Below are 15,275 nucleotides of genomic sequence, written 5' to 3' on the forward strand. Positions count from 1 at the left end.
GATGATCATCTTATTATATTTTGAGGTGTAGCAGCGCGCCAAGTATTTTTACATAAAAAATTTTATTTTAATAAAATTTTCTCATTTTGTGATGCTTCGTCTTTAATTTTTTAAAATTAAATGTTGTATTCCATTGCAAATATAAAAGACTCTTGAATAGAAAGATAAAGATACGTATCATTTTGTCTCGTTAATTAAATGTTATATGTTGCAATAAAATATATGTTCTTTTCACAATTTACAAATTACATTAATAGTATATGTTATATGTTGCAAGAAATTATATATTCGTTTTACAATTGGCGTAATTTAAAGATTTGATTTCATTTCTTTTTTAATACATGCATACGTACTACTGAGGGGTAATTTATAATAAAAAATTAACAACATTACCACTTGAACTATATTATTTATGTAACGGTTTTTTTTTAGTTTATGTAAAGTACAGTTTTTTATGGAACGTACATGCACACTTGGCGCCTTTTTTTACCTTTTTTTAAAAAGGTAATTTTGTTAAGATATCACGCATTTTGTAGTGTTAAACATCTTATATTCTTATTAATACTTATTAATAAAAGAGATTAATACTATATCTCTTCACACGTGTGCGTATTACTAGAATATATTATTTATTATCAACATTTTCTAAAAATAATGTAGAAATGTTTTTAGCAGCTCTAGGCCATTGCTTTTTTGAAACTTGCGTATCATCAGCTTCAATCCAAGGAACCTTCTCTATACATACTTATAAAATGATCGTTTTCGATACATGGACCATAGTGAAATACAGTATTCATAACTTAATACGGCTGTCCAGCTATTAGTATTGCACTTGTTGGAAGAGCACATAAATTAATTTTTTTTGGCACCTTCACTAATGTTCTATTTTGGTAAGAAAATGAAATTAAATGGATGATTATCTGTTTCGTCTCTCAATATTATTTCATTTTTAAATAATATATCATTTCCCTCACAACGTTCACATAATTTATTATTTTATTTAGACCAATGTGAAAATCAAGTATTTAGTAAATTGTTAAGATTAAAACTTTCCTTGTTCGAATTGTTAACAAAAATTGAGAAAATAAAATTATTAGTAGTAACTTTTGTATCACCACATGTTATGCATCGTCAGTATTTTGAAAACCACGTATAACCCAAGAAGTAGTACTTTGTCGAACTTTTTGATCTGACTGTTGAACGGAAGTTATTATTTTCGGTAATGTCCATGGCACATCTTTAATTTTACGATAACTCTTTTGAAATAGTAATAATAATTTGTGCTTCTGGTTTATGTAGTCGTTTAGCCGATTATATTCAATAATTGCTTCTTCACTAGTTATTATAGATAAAGAATCGCATTAACCAAATACGCATTAAGGTTCACTTTCGTTGCTAATTTTACTTTAATTTTATAATAAAATTAGAATTCTATGAAGGCATTGTGAACAGCAGCTTAATGGACAAAACGCTTATGTATGTTACACATACGACTGAAAAAATTTGAAAAGCTGGAATGGTCCCTTTTTGGGAAATGATCTCCAGATCTCGGTATCGGCTGCACCAATTTTATTCGGACTGATCGCAATCGAAAGATACCGACGACATATAATAAAAGTGTTTTTAGATCTTTGATTGCGGCTTTAGTTTCTGAGTAATTTTAATCTAAAGCATATAAAAATTTAAAACGGGCCGCTTGACCGCTTAACGTGTGAACGTCATCGCGTATATATTTATGTCGTTATCAAATTCGCGAGGCTATAAACGGCATGAATATATACGTAATGATGTTCACACATCAAGCGGCCTGTTTCATATTTTTATACACTTTTATTTTAAAAGTAACTTATTAAAGTATTAAAGTAACTATACAGTGAAATTTCGACACATAATACAATGCTAATGAAACTATAGATAAATAAGTCGGTAAATGACAGCAATAAACGAGTGCTATCTACCGTCAAAAATATGAAAAGGAGATGACTTTTTGAGGCGACGTATCTTACATAAAATTTTGACATTTCGGATTTCGCATCACGATATCTCCGTTCGTGGGACACGTAGAGGATAAAATAAACGTTTATTACATATTTCGGACTCAAACTGTCGATGGAGTTCATATTCAGAACTCGATCGGTCTAGCCTTTATTAAAAAAACCTAGAATTTCGGATGCTCGGATGCCCGCAACTCGCTGACTCGCGTAAAGACACGCGTGTCTCGCACTGAGCGCCCACTTGGCGCGAGACACTACTATACCGTGTCTCTTGATAATGTTGAAATATGAAATAAGTAAAAATTAGGAAGAAATTAGGAAAAATTAAAAGATATTCTTATTTAGTATTTATTTAACGAGGGGCTAATACGTATACATATATACGTGTTAATATATTAACTCATTAACATGTATAATAACGGGATTAAGATCTAACATTGCTGTTGTACGCAATAGTAGGTACTTTACGATACTACAAGTTAGGATAAACGTGAGGCAGAAGGGCGACTGTGCTCAGCGTATGTTTGCTTATCGCGCTTCTCATATCGACCTGCTGAAAGTCGGCTAGTATTCTAATTTCAGATTCAGAGTATTCAGCACGATTGCTCTGAATCCTTTAGCAAACACTTCGCACGTTCATGCAATATCTTTGCGGATTTAGAAGTGAAGACACAGACCTGCGCGCGTGCATGCCTTCAACATGTCACCATCGGACATTCCCTCATCTCCTTTTTAACTATAGAAGTGTCGGTGCTTTATAGTCCAAGACGGAAATCCGTGGACTTTGAGATTGGCCGACCCTGTTGCGATCAGACGTCGAGCGACGAAATACTAGTGTGGTGATCGATGGGATCCCTGGGAACGATCGCTCCTGAAGCACGATGCTTCTTCTCGAGAAGCGATCGAAAAGTCCGATGAGACGTCAGGGAACTCGCGAAAAGATAGCTTCAGCGTCATCGTCAGGGGATAGAGAAAGAGAGGGAAAATAGGGAGGAGCCAGCTCATTAAAACGCAATATCTCCATCTACATGTAAATCTAATCGAGCAGACAAAACCACAGCGACATCAAACCACCGTTAACCACTGTCTATCCTATCATAGACGTGAATGGTGGGAGTTAAGCTCTGATATGAGCTCCCCTTTAACCGTCAGGGTGTACATTACCACTAAATTTCTCGTGTAATGAGATCTAATCCTGGTGTTTTCTTGTCTATGAAAACCGCATTATACCAGCGTTTTACTTACCGTAGAAATATTTCGTGCTATATACATAGATACCTTGTTAAAAGCTTAAAGATCGATTACAGTTAGCTTTCGCGTTCTTGTGGATTAAGCCGCTACTCTTTAATGAGAAAAATAAATAGTTGTAGAATTTATAACATTTTGGTTGATGCATTGAATATACAATTTCTGACTGAATTGCGTAGCTTTAATTGATAAATTTATGACGCTTTTAATTATGGTTATAAGTATAATTTATATCAATCAAATTAGAATGACAAATATATATTCGAAGCAATTAAAAAAGATTACACTTATTTAAAGGAAAAATTAAATTTATTTCAAATTTTTTTATCTCTTTCTTGTTGCAGTACCTATTGTTGCCATTGACGGTGTAATCGGAAAGAAGGTGCAGCTCCCTTGTGACATTCGTTCCACCAACAACGACGAAATCAGCATGGTGCTTTGGTATAAAGAAGACAGAGACGAACCGATTTACAGGTAAGATTTCGGATATCTATCATGAATTAATAACTGATTGTTGAAAGATTTCAAAGTTCTTAAATTATCGTATTTTCTATTACAAAAACATTGTTTTCGTACAAAGAGTCTTTTAATCTTTACTATACGATCTCAATGTGCCGGAGCGAAATGCTGAGAAAAACTTCTCGAATGTGGGAGTCATTCATATCGTCTATAAAGCGCACTTTCTCGTAGAAATCAAAAAGAAATGAGTTCAAGTGCTCAAGTCTGGAAATTCCTCGCGTTATTTTCCACAGCGAAGTTCATTCGGTACTCGGGTTGCCGTTTCGCTCCCACGGCCCGTGAAATTTTGCATATAGAATGGCGGTCGGCGCACCGTCGCGCCGCAGTCGTAGGATAGGAGTTGCCACGGCTGAAAGGGGGCTGACGTTAGTATCCGGTGGGTCATATTTAAGAAATGTAATAAGGTGTAAGATATGTGCGTGGGGATTGGCGAGACATCGTCTCGGGGTAGAAGGACGACGGAAAGTGTATGCGAAGCGACGTCGGGGATGCCGGCAGTGGCGTTTAGTGCGGAGAGGAGTGCAAGTCGTCGCTTGTTGTAAAGTCAGTTTAATCCTCGCCACGACGAAGAACTTTAAATTTAAAGACGGCCGTCGTACTAAAACCGTCTTCCCCTTGGCCTCGCGTACTCTTCTTCATGGGACCTCTCGCAGTAAAATATTTATTGCGTGACATCGTGCCCTCTTATCGTATGTACACTAGACAGTTAAGGAAAGGAAACTGCGAAGTTACTCGGGCATGATCGCGCATAGCTCCTTCGAAGTATTCCCCCTTACACATGTATTCAATGTTTCGTTTGTGATAGGAGTAACTCGTGTGACGTGCATGTCGTTTCATCAAGATTTCCTTGCATTATAACTTATTCAAGAAAAAGAAATAATTCTTTCCTTTCTCTTTACTTAATTTTATTGATTTAACAAAACTTTCATAATCCTTGAAGATGATTGAATCTTTCCTCGCCTATCTACATCGGTACGGAGAGAGTTCATCTAGTTTTTCATTTACTTAGAAAATGGAAGGGCAGAGAGAGCTTAAACGATTGACTGCATTCTTCATGATATGAATATTTGTTCGCGATCGTAGATCTAGATTTTTGAGTTTCAATATTACTGTAATATTGAACAGCCAGCGTCTTGATCGAACAAAACGCTCAGTAATATTTACAATCTCTCGAGCGGTCTTCGTATTTTACCTTAATAGATAACACTTCGCAAAATCGAATCCACTCAATTCCATTTCACGTTTTCTCTTAGGAAAGTTTCAAGACACTTAGACCCACCGAAGAGACCCGGTGAATTTCTTTCCTCACGTGAGACTTGAAAAAGTGATCGATTCTTTAACGATTATATAATACATATATGTGAAATGCGACAAGAGATGTGTTTGTTTACAGAGCTCTCAAATATTGCTTAAGATATTATCGTAATAAGCCATCGAAATTTATATTATTTTTATCAAACGATATAAAATGACGAGATATAAAGTATGAGAACAGAAATAAACAAAATTAAATTTCTACACATCTACAAATGTGTCTTATCAAATTTATCTGCAAATCGTACTCGTCTATTTCACTCAACATTTCAGTACGACAACGTGTGCTACTTCGTTCACAAATAGATTTCGCGAGTTATAAAAAGAGCAATACAAGTTCATCTACGCTCTGTAATCTCCCGAGATAACGAAGAAACGACTGTAGGCGATGTCGTTCCAGAAAATATCGTGGAATCAGGCTCTCAGGTCGTGATCGACGAATCGAGTGAGTAGACAGGCGATCGATCGATCTTGAGAGTCGTTTCGCTGTCGATGAATGCTAGGGTCGAAGTCAGAGGACCGATATGGGAAAATCGCTTTTCAGGGTTATCGCGCGCGAGAAAAGTCGGTCGAACGTGTTATATCCGCGAGCCGTTCTCGTGCTGGGCGACGGCTCGTGGAACGTGTGCTCGACCTCTCTTCGAGGTCTGCCCTCCTCCCACAACCCTGTCTACGACAACGAGGCGGGTGGGCAACATTGGTGGCGCGTCACGGAAGCGCCCTCCTCGTCCACTGGAAGTGCGAAGTGGAAGAATTAAATCGTATTTCAACGTCAATGCCGTGGAAGCAAGCGTGAGGGCGGGATAGCTTTGGGACTACTCAGTCACGAGCGAAAATCCGAACTCCCGTGCAGTCGCGGAACGCAATTTAACTTTTAGTCGCTCGCGAGGAGTCGTGAAGGGTTCTATGCCCGGCGTTCTCCCTCCTGAGTTACCTCTCTTCTTTCTGTCTCGTGCTCGCTCTCTTATATATCCCCGGACTGTTCCTCTAATCTGTCTCTCTTTGCTCCTGTTCTGGCTCACCGCGGATGCTTAATATGCAATCACGCACTGAGAACGACTCCCATGCGACTCCGTATATAGACGTGCCTCTGTCGAATCACCAGTCTCGAATCGTAGTTCCACGAATGATTCTTCAGCGAAGCTGCCGTGCATTGGAAAGGCCACGTGCAGGCGTGAGCCTCGACATGGAGCACGAAAGACGAGAATAATGTTTCGAATTAATCTTTCAGTCTACTATAGCTAGGTTCGTTAATTTTTCCGTCTGTTTCTAAAGCTTTTGTTCATGTAATGAGACAAAAAAAAATCACGTAGCAATTTTATATTAGATTTTATGTCATAAGGTATTATAAAATTACAATAGTGTGAATTGTGCTGATCATAATTTTTTAAATAATCCATTTAGAGGTAATTCGAGATATTTAATGGAATCAAAGATATCAAATTTTGTAATTGACGAGAAATCTTGAAGCGAATATTGTATATTCGATCACAAGTATCCAGAATACACACGTTCATTATTTACCATGTAATTAATTCAATCACGACAAGCTTTTAATAACGACGCCATGCTATCTCAATTGATATGCTGCAATTACATCGCAAATTATGTAATTAAATTGGTACAGTTTTTGATACATGAATAACAAGCAAAACGGTAATTACCAGCGATAAACTGACTCTTATTACGACGCGTATTCGATCGTTCTAGTATTCTGTGCCTATTAGCGAAAAACGTTGAAACTTCATATAACGTGAAGCATCAATAATTAATATAGCATGTATCGGTAATACACTCATAATGCGCTCGTATCTCATAACAATTGCAAAATGATGGAATTGTTATGGCTGAATTACTACAAAAGCTAATCGATTATTTTAGCTTCGACGTTCGCGGCCGCCGGCAATACAGCAACGCCCGTCTTTGGTCGTCGCCCTCGGCATTGGGACCAAGAGCTTTTTTTGTTACGGCGACGAATCCAGCTCACCTCAGCATTGATCGGCTGGAGAGCACTGATGAGGGGATCTACCGGTGCCGGGTGGACTTCAGAAACTCACCGACACGGAAACAAAGGATGAACTTAACTGTTATAGGTGAGAGCATTGTATCCCGGTGAAACTCAATCAACCAGTGATCACGCAACAATTAAAGTCAGTCCTTTTGATCAGGGCGTGGTAATGTAGGTCGCGTCAAGTATCGAAGCAAGAAGCGATCTCGAGGCCGCTTTTACGATGTATAATTTAACGTTGAATATAATCATTCAGTTCGTCACACGATACGTAGAGTTTGCGTGCGTTTGATTTAGATATACATTTATGCTCGATACATTTCGTCGTAAGCGTTAACTTACGAACTCACCACTTCCCGGCGCATAAATTAATCTCAGTGTAAGCCGCGGTTTGCCTCGCAAACTAGGAACTGCCGCGGCGATAATATACTTCGTAACTACGACCTGTTTTGCGACCATTATAACAGTTAATTCTGCTACAACGCCAAAGTTCTGTCGGATTCCATCGCATTCGACCGCGTACGCATCTCTCGCGCTGACTGTCATTTTGCTAGATGAACGATCAATTAGTATTCACGTTGAATTTTAACGACGTATGCTGTTCGCACAGTGCCTCCATCGAAGCCTGTAATATTGGATGGGGCGACGAAAGCTATTTGGGGCCTCGAGGAGCGGTACAACGAGGGGAGTGACGTGAACTTGATTTGCGAGGTTCGTGGTGGCAAGCCGCCCCCAAAGCTGACGTGGTATCTCGACAATACCGTGATAGACGAGTCCTATCACTACGATACCCAGGGCAGGTTAACGGTTAACCACTTGGCGTATCCGAAAATCGGGCGACAACACCTCCAGGCGAGGCTGATATGTCAGGCCAGCAATACGAACTTGGTGCCACCACAAACCAGATTACTCGTCCTCGAAATGAATCGTAAGTCATTTGACGATCCTGTTATGTTCTATCCATAATTATTTGTGCTATTTGGCGAAATTGTATTGTGACTGTGTGTTGCTTGTTCGTTTTGTTTTTTATTTTCTCGAGTTCGTGAATCAATTACGCATGACATTAAATTTACGCGTGTTGTCGTAACAGTGTAATTCTAATTTGTAATGTTATGACAACGTGCGACATTTGCTTTTCATAGTGACATCTACTAAATGACTTAATGAATGCGCCAGATAAAAATATCCATTCAGCGTAATTTAGATCCAGTATTACAAAATCGGTGATTGCGTATCTCAAATAGTGTCTTACATAAATTATAGAAGAGCGTCGAATGCTTTCCATCGAGTAATAGACTATAAGCGAGAATTAGCGCTGAGTCAGCACATCGATCGTTTCGTGCAAAAAAAAACGAAGGCCCCTCCTAGTGATGTTTAAAACGAAACTCCGATTACCTTAATGTACGTCCATACTGTGAATGACGATCGAGAAATGTTCTACTTACGCGACCTACTTTGTCAATCTTTATAGTGTTGCATGCAATGCGGTTTCTTAAACATGTTTTTACGGGAATCGCAATCTATCAAAGGGACGCCATAGCCAATCCAATTTGCCCTAAGAGAAAAAATTATCTTAAAATAAGAAAAAAGTTGTACATAAAACTTGTTAGCATTATTGCTAAGCACTTTATATAGACTAATACGATATGACTGATACTCGGGATGACGTATCGTCAAAGAACTCATTTATATATAATATGTATCATTATAAAACTCGTTTTTGCATTACGTTTTTACCTTCGATAATAACTTCGTAGCGGAATATAACAAATTATTGTTTACATTTTCTAATATTTTGCTATACGTATATAACGCAGCCGTTGAACGTAAACGTGCCCAGTGGACGTAAAGTGCTGCACATACGTAGTTCCATGTAATCATTAATGTAAGTACGCAATTATCGCGTGCATAACGAGCTACGAGAGTTCTCCATTTGCGCGTTGAGGTAGACACGAAATTACCGACAAGTTGACGCGCGTATTTTACGAAAGAAAAAACATTTGACTATGTTTCGTGTATTTTCCTACCTAGGGATATCTTCCTGAATGTCATTCATTTCTTTTTACGAAGCTACAAGTGTCTACCTTCATAATGAAGTCGCTGACCCTTAACGCGTTAATACAATGCTAGTTGCAAATGTAAGCGTGTGAATTATAACTCATTCTGACAACCGTCGTTTGTCGTGTATATCTCTTCTCCGCCAGCTTGCGACCTGAAAGATCATATATAGCAGCATATCAAACGATGTATTAATTGATAGAATCCGACGTTGTCCGAGGAAACGAATTCATGAGAATAATTCGTCAGTGGAGACCGATGCAAATTGGTGTTTTCCTTCGCTTTCGTGCTCACATGATTTTAGGCAGCTCCCATGTATCGCACACCGTTGGCGAATTGCCTCGACGGTCACAGAGAGTACATGTACCTATCGGAGGCCTTTTCACGTGGTCCTATAGCCGGGCCAAGGTATTCACGTACTGAACCTATTAGTCGTCCGGACGAGATTGGCTGATGGAGATAACGGTAACGCCTCTCGCAAGACGGATCAGTGAATCGCGTGCCTCCTGGTCCGCAGGTTCGATTTCGTGTTTCCTCGTGAGCACTTGGCGTGCGACAGCGCGTCTGTGTTCGGGCGAGCGTTGGGTCGGCGTCGGTCGATAGACGTGACGGAGAACGACCGCGCCATGCACGCGTGTGTGCGTGCACGTCTGTGGGCGCGTTAATTACTCCGTATGGGTGTCTCGCGCGTGGGTGGGTGCGTGTGTACGACGAGGTAAGAAGGTACCTACTCAACGCGCAACGCGCTAAGATATCGTGTAAGTGGCGGCTGGAGAGGGTTCGACTTGTAATGACCCAGTAACGTCGTGCCAGACAGGAGAAAACGGAGGACCGCGAAAGGGTGAGAAGAAACTATTCGAACCGGCGGCGATAACGTTAATGTAAACACGCGTAAAAGCATTAGTGCTTGACGGAGCTGCAAGAGGCGCTAATTCGTGGGCCGATTGATCTCGCCGATCGCACGTTGCATGCGCCTACACTTCTGGCAATCTCACGTCGTATATGTTAAGGGAGACGCGCGGATTAGTCGGGCGATTCGCGATACATGTTGCAACGCACGTTAACTTTATTTAATAGCACGGTTAATAACAGTATAGAGAAAAATTTTACAAAATCGAAACACTGCTCTCCCTCGTTCTGTACGTGTACTAATTTTATTAGAAATCCTTTGTTGACCAGTATATCGTTGCAGTTATAAACTACATTTTGCGTTTCACTGAACGCGAAGATATGACTTTGAAAAATATGACTTTTGTTGTAAAAGTCTGTGTATGTTCGTTTTTAACGTCATCCTAATTTCTTGTTTCTAACAAATATAATAGTTTTTATTTCAAGCCATCATTCTTTTTTATTTCAAACACGTCATTTTTCGGTTTGCATATAAAAATGGATGTTGTACACATTTGAGTGTACATGAATTTATTTATTATAGTTCCTTCAAGTCACAAACTGATGTTGACGATTGCTTTTGTTTCAAGGAATTGCATGCGATAGTTATGCAGATAGTTCACACGAACAACTAATCCTATATCAAACATAAATAATCAGACAGTATATGTAACTAGTCGCGGGTATACTCTTGTATGAATAATTTCGTACATTCCCACGGGTGATGCCTATTAATTCGTACATTGCAATGCATGCCGAATCCGCTTGATAGAACAAATAATAATAAGCATGCGTGTCCACGTTCCCGCCTGTTTGAATGCGTATCAATTCATTCTTAATTGCCGCCACATAAATCATCTTGAAATTTTAATGAGCTATTAAACGCCTTTGAACAATAAATTATCCCTTTCATCAAGATTTAACTTCTCGCCCTCGAAGTTTATCTCGATTGAGTGAGATTGATGAAACGAGATTCCGTTTCTCATTCTAAAGACTGAAGATGTAAGTTTATAATAACTTTTTAATTCAAAAAGATTTTGAAATTTTATTACATAACAAAAGATAAATTACAGATTAAAGCTTTTACAATGTCGTGACATTTTATAGCAGTAATTCTATTCTGATATGCACTGTTAATATTGGAAATCTATAATTTACGTTATGTACACAGATTTTTAGTACTGACAGTTTATATCGGAACACGACTATAATTGTGCTGTTGCATAGCAAGATTCGATCGGCGAGAATGTGAAAAATAAGTCAGTGGGCACGAAACGCGTGACGAGACTGGCGTGACGAAAGCTTTCGGAGTGGTCTGGAGTGTCTGTGACGTAGCATGCAAATGCGTTTTGTTCATAAATTTTTTGCAATGGTGAAACAACAGTGGGCGCGTTTTCTACGCAGTATTTGTTCGCAATTCGTGCCGATGCGACGTTAAGAATTAAAGTTGATATCAATGTGATAAACGGCTCGCTAGACTTGCCAATTGCAATTGCACTAATTCGTATCCGGTCGTGCGTGCATCGGCTCACGCACACAAACACTAGTACGCACATTATTTGCACGCGCCACATTCATTCGTGCGCGGTTATGCGTTTCGGAAACTGTTCGCTTGATAATAATTAATAATCCCGTCTCTCCAGCTGGGCCACGTTTCCACGACGCGCGGGGACATCACCGTCATTCATCAGGGAGTTATCTCGACCTCATTCCCCGATAAGACCGAAAGATTTCTTCTACTCGACGTGGGCCATGCGCTTTTCATCGTCGACGGTTTCTCGGGGGCATTGATTTCGGTCGAGAGTCGCGCGATGGAGCAGGTGGCCGTTCAACCGTCTGGAAATAAATGGGAAGGTGCGAAGAGCGTCGGTTTGATAAGTGCGCCGGCCGGGGGCGTCGACTGGTAGAGAATTATTCGAACAAACGATAACGCCACGGTAAACACGCGTGAAACCATTAAGGCTCGGCCCGCAGCGAACGTTAATTCACGAACGTTTGTTCATCGGTATTCGTAAATGGAATCGCGCCGCTGCAGCACCTCGATAATACGCGCGTAAAACTTGATGAATGCGCATTATATGGTTAATGATAAAACCGAGGACTCTACTTAGGTGCAAAAAAAGAACGACACGTGTACTTTGTTGTATTGACGTTACGAGGTTGATTGACCCGCTGAATCGAATACAACATTTTATTAGACGTAAGAATATATAGGATCTTGAAGATTTCTTTTACGGCTTTAGGATCAGCTTTTATTGAACGTATTCCTTTCGTCTTGAATTTTCAAGCTAAGTCTTGATCGTAATAGACAGTTCTGAGTTAAGTCAACAAGCCGCTTCAGGAAAACACTAAAGCCAAACGTGCGAACACGATATCTAACACGACTGATAGAGTGGAGCAATTTGTCAAAGCTGTCGGCAATCGCTAAATTACAAATGACAATAGAACCACAATGTCGAAGGGTTGATTCCACGGATATCGTAGCAGGAATCAACCATCGCTTCTCGTCCAAGCAATTGCACCCCGGCTTTGCGTGCTTTTGTTCTAATTGAACGTCGAAAATAGATACAATCCTTTCTCCTCGTTCCTCGGGCACCGTGAGGTGCGATCACGATCGACGTATACACGCGATGCCCGGCGTATCGAGTGATGCTCCCGTCAATACAATCTGTGCTATCCCTATCAGACCCTCATACGTATTTCAAATCCACCTTGCACAAAACTAAGCTATTCTCGAATCGCGCTGTCGACATGTTTTAATTAAAACCTAATCTCTCGCGAAACGTCTACTTGAACTAGATTGCATCGATTCTTCATTGTGTGCGCAACAATGCGATTACCGCACTAGATTGTATTATTGCGTTCGCAGTATTAAGCTGATCAAATGGACTCTTGATCATCGGATGAGTGGACGCGAAAGTTGATTATACGAATGAACGAAAGTTTCTATAAGTGCAAATTTATGGCCGGACTATCGTGAGGGTTATCATATCTATTCGTAGACAGGAACAAGTGCGTGTGTGCGTCAGGACGAGGGCACAGAGCGAAACGGAGGAGCCAATTTCGGAGAAGTGGCTACCAACTAATGGCAATTAGGGGTTGTACGAGTGGTTAGCCGTGGCGACGCATGAGCTTGCGTCGGAATTTATGACCATGTGACATCAACGTTATATTACGAATTGGCTAATTCGATTGCATTCGATCGATATAAATATTAAATATTCATTCATTACATATCTGAAAGCGATAAGAATATATTGAGCTATATATAAACCTGTACTTTATAAAAGTTAAATAATTTTGTAATTATAAAACTAAGTCCTCCTAATAAATATGAAATAATTATTCGTTATATTTATAACCATTTATAGGATCAAAAATTAATTTTTATTTAGAAAGTCATTTAAAGCTTCAGATTTATTTGGCAATGATATTCAATAACGACTGACTCACCGCAGAGTACTTTAAAATTTACTTACTTTCTTTTTAGATAATATCTCGTATTTTTTTATGTCTGCAGTCGTGCATTCAAATATAGAGAGATATTCAAATTTTAATTATAGATCTACTTAAAATTTCTATATAATGTTGAAATTAAAATTGATACTGACATCATTAAAGTTAATATTGGTCACGTACGAAAGTACGATTATAATTTTACATTGTTAATTTAATAGAGCCAAAAATATACCGTTTTAATAATTACGTTAGAGTTACGTGTTATTCTAGAATCTAGATATAGCAGGTCACAACACGTTCCCAAAAATGGATCATATAATTAATAATTATTGTAAAAAAAACTGTAGTTATAAACGAATTATGAAATTTTTCGTCGCAGAGATCAAGGCAACGTTTTATACGTTATTTCAGTAACAGAAAGAATGAAAATGAGCGATAAGAATAACTTCTGTTTTAGATAACACTTATTTTTTATAAGACCTTATACGACAATTGCAGATTTTCTGAGAATAAGTACACGATTATCTCGTAAATTTCAGAGTTAAATAGTTCAAATGTATCGCTGTGCGAAGAGCAAGATTTTAATCGCGATTTTTAAGCGATCTATACAGTTCTTTTATTTCTTTTATCTTTCGCGAAGCATACTCGTTCAGTTCGCCGGGCGACAAAATTTTGAAATGATTTTACGAATATGTTTCTCAAAAAGTAGATAGCCGATTTCGTCGTTATTTCGACTGTTTAATCTTATTTCGGATTTTTCCTGATACGAAACTGAGTATATCGTTGCTTTTGTAGTAACGGAGAGTCGTTTTCACGATTTCACTCGATAAAATCAGAGGGCAACTTCGAAACCGTAGCTATCCGAATAAAGTTGATTAAATTAAGATTCGCCATAATATAAACTTGGCTTTGCATGCACAGAATGCTTAACAAAATATAACTATCTGTATTCAATGTGTATCTTTTTTAAGTAATACAACAAAGAGAAAAAAATGAAAATAATTAATACAATAAAAACTTTCATATTATGAGATATATATTATACTTGATATATAAGCATTATTTGCTTTTTTAAATAACAGAACACCTCTATGAATATAGTAAATGTACACAACTACGTTGCATGAAAATTGCATTTTTTATTGATCGAAAAATAGGCTTTTTTCATTTATTAAATTAGAATATCTCTTTTTTTATAAATAAAAAAGCCCGAAAAATAAAGCGTTTTATAGTCTACTTACACGAAAACAAAACACGTTTTTCATTGTTGCAGTAAAACCATTGATAGTTCAAATCCTGACAAAGGAAACGAGAGTATCAGCCGATAAAAATTACGATGTGGAATGTCGATCAAGCGGTTCACGACCAAATGCGGTGATTACTTGGTGGAAAGCAAACAAGCCAATCATTAATAAGGAGATTAACAACGTAAGTTTATATATTATATATAATTGCATTTGATGAAAAAAAATATGTTTTACAGCGAAACGAAAGTAGACATTAGTTTAAAGGAGGTTACATCGTTTAAATGCAAAAGAGAGAGCAAACGTTCTTGGCTACTTGACAAAAAATTCCTTTCTCGGACTCTTTATTTGAAGGTGTTAAATGGTGACACTCAGTCTGTAATTTTTTTTACGACGAAAGCAAATTTATCTTAATACTTTTGTTACAAAACGATACGAGTAAAATTGAGATCAACTAAATTCAAATACTTAAAATATAAATCCCTTTTCTACTTTACTTTGTAGGATATTTTAAACGATAATTTGGTATGTGAAACAATAATT

The 15,275-nt window shown here is 38.3% G+C and overlaps 1 protein-coding gene across 1 annotated transcript in view; it reads left to right on the forward strand.

Annotated features, from left to right (window-relative positions):
* LOC108764445 (hemicentin-1) overlaps nt 1-15,275 on the forward strand; it is a 109,413-nt gene that overhangs the window by 68,810 nt on the left and 25,328 nt on the right. Inside the window, exons 2-5 of the mRNA XM_018512709.1 lie at nt 3,587-3,716; nt 6,957-7,168; nt 7,694-8,011; nt 14,762-14,916. Of these exons, the coding sequence (XP_018368211.1) occupies nt 3,587-3,716; nt 6,957-7,168; nt 7,694-8,011; nt 14,762-14,916 (815 nt within the window). The remainder of the gene's footprint in view (nt 1-3,586; nt 3,717-6,956; nt 7,169-7,693; nt 8,012-14,761; nt 14,917-15,275) is intronic.

This window comes from Trachymyrmex cornetzi, unplaced genomic scaffold (assembly GCF_001594075.2).
Source record: "Trachymyrmex cornetzi isolate Tcor2-1 unplaced genomic scaffold, Tcor1.1 scaffold422, whole genome shotgun sequence".
In the NCBI taxonomy this organism is placed as follows: Eukaryota; Metazoa; Arthropoda; class Insecta; order Hymenoptera; family Formicidae; genus Trachymyrmex; species Trachymyrmex cornetzi.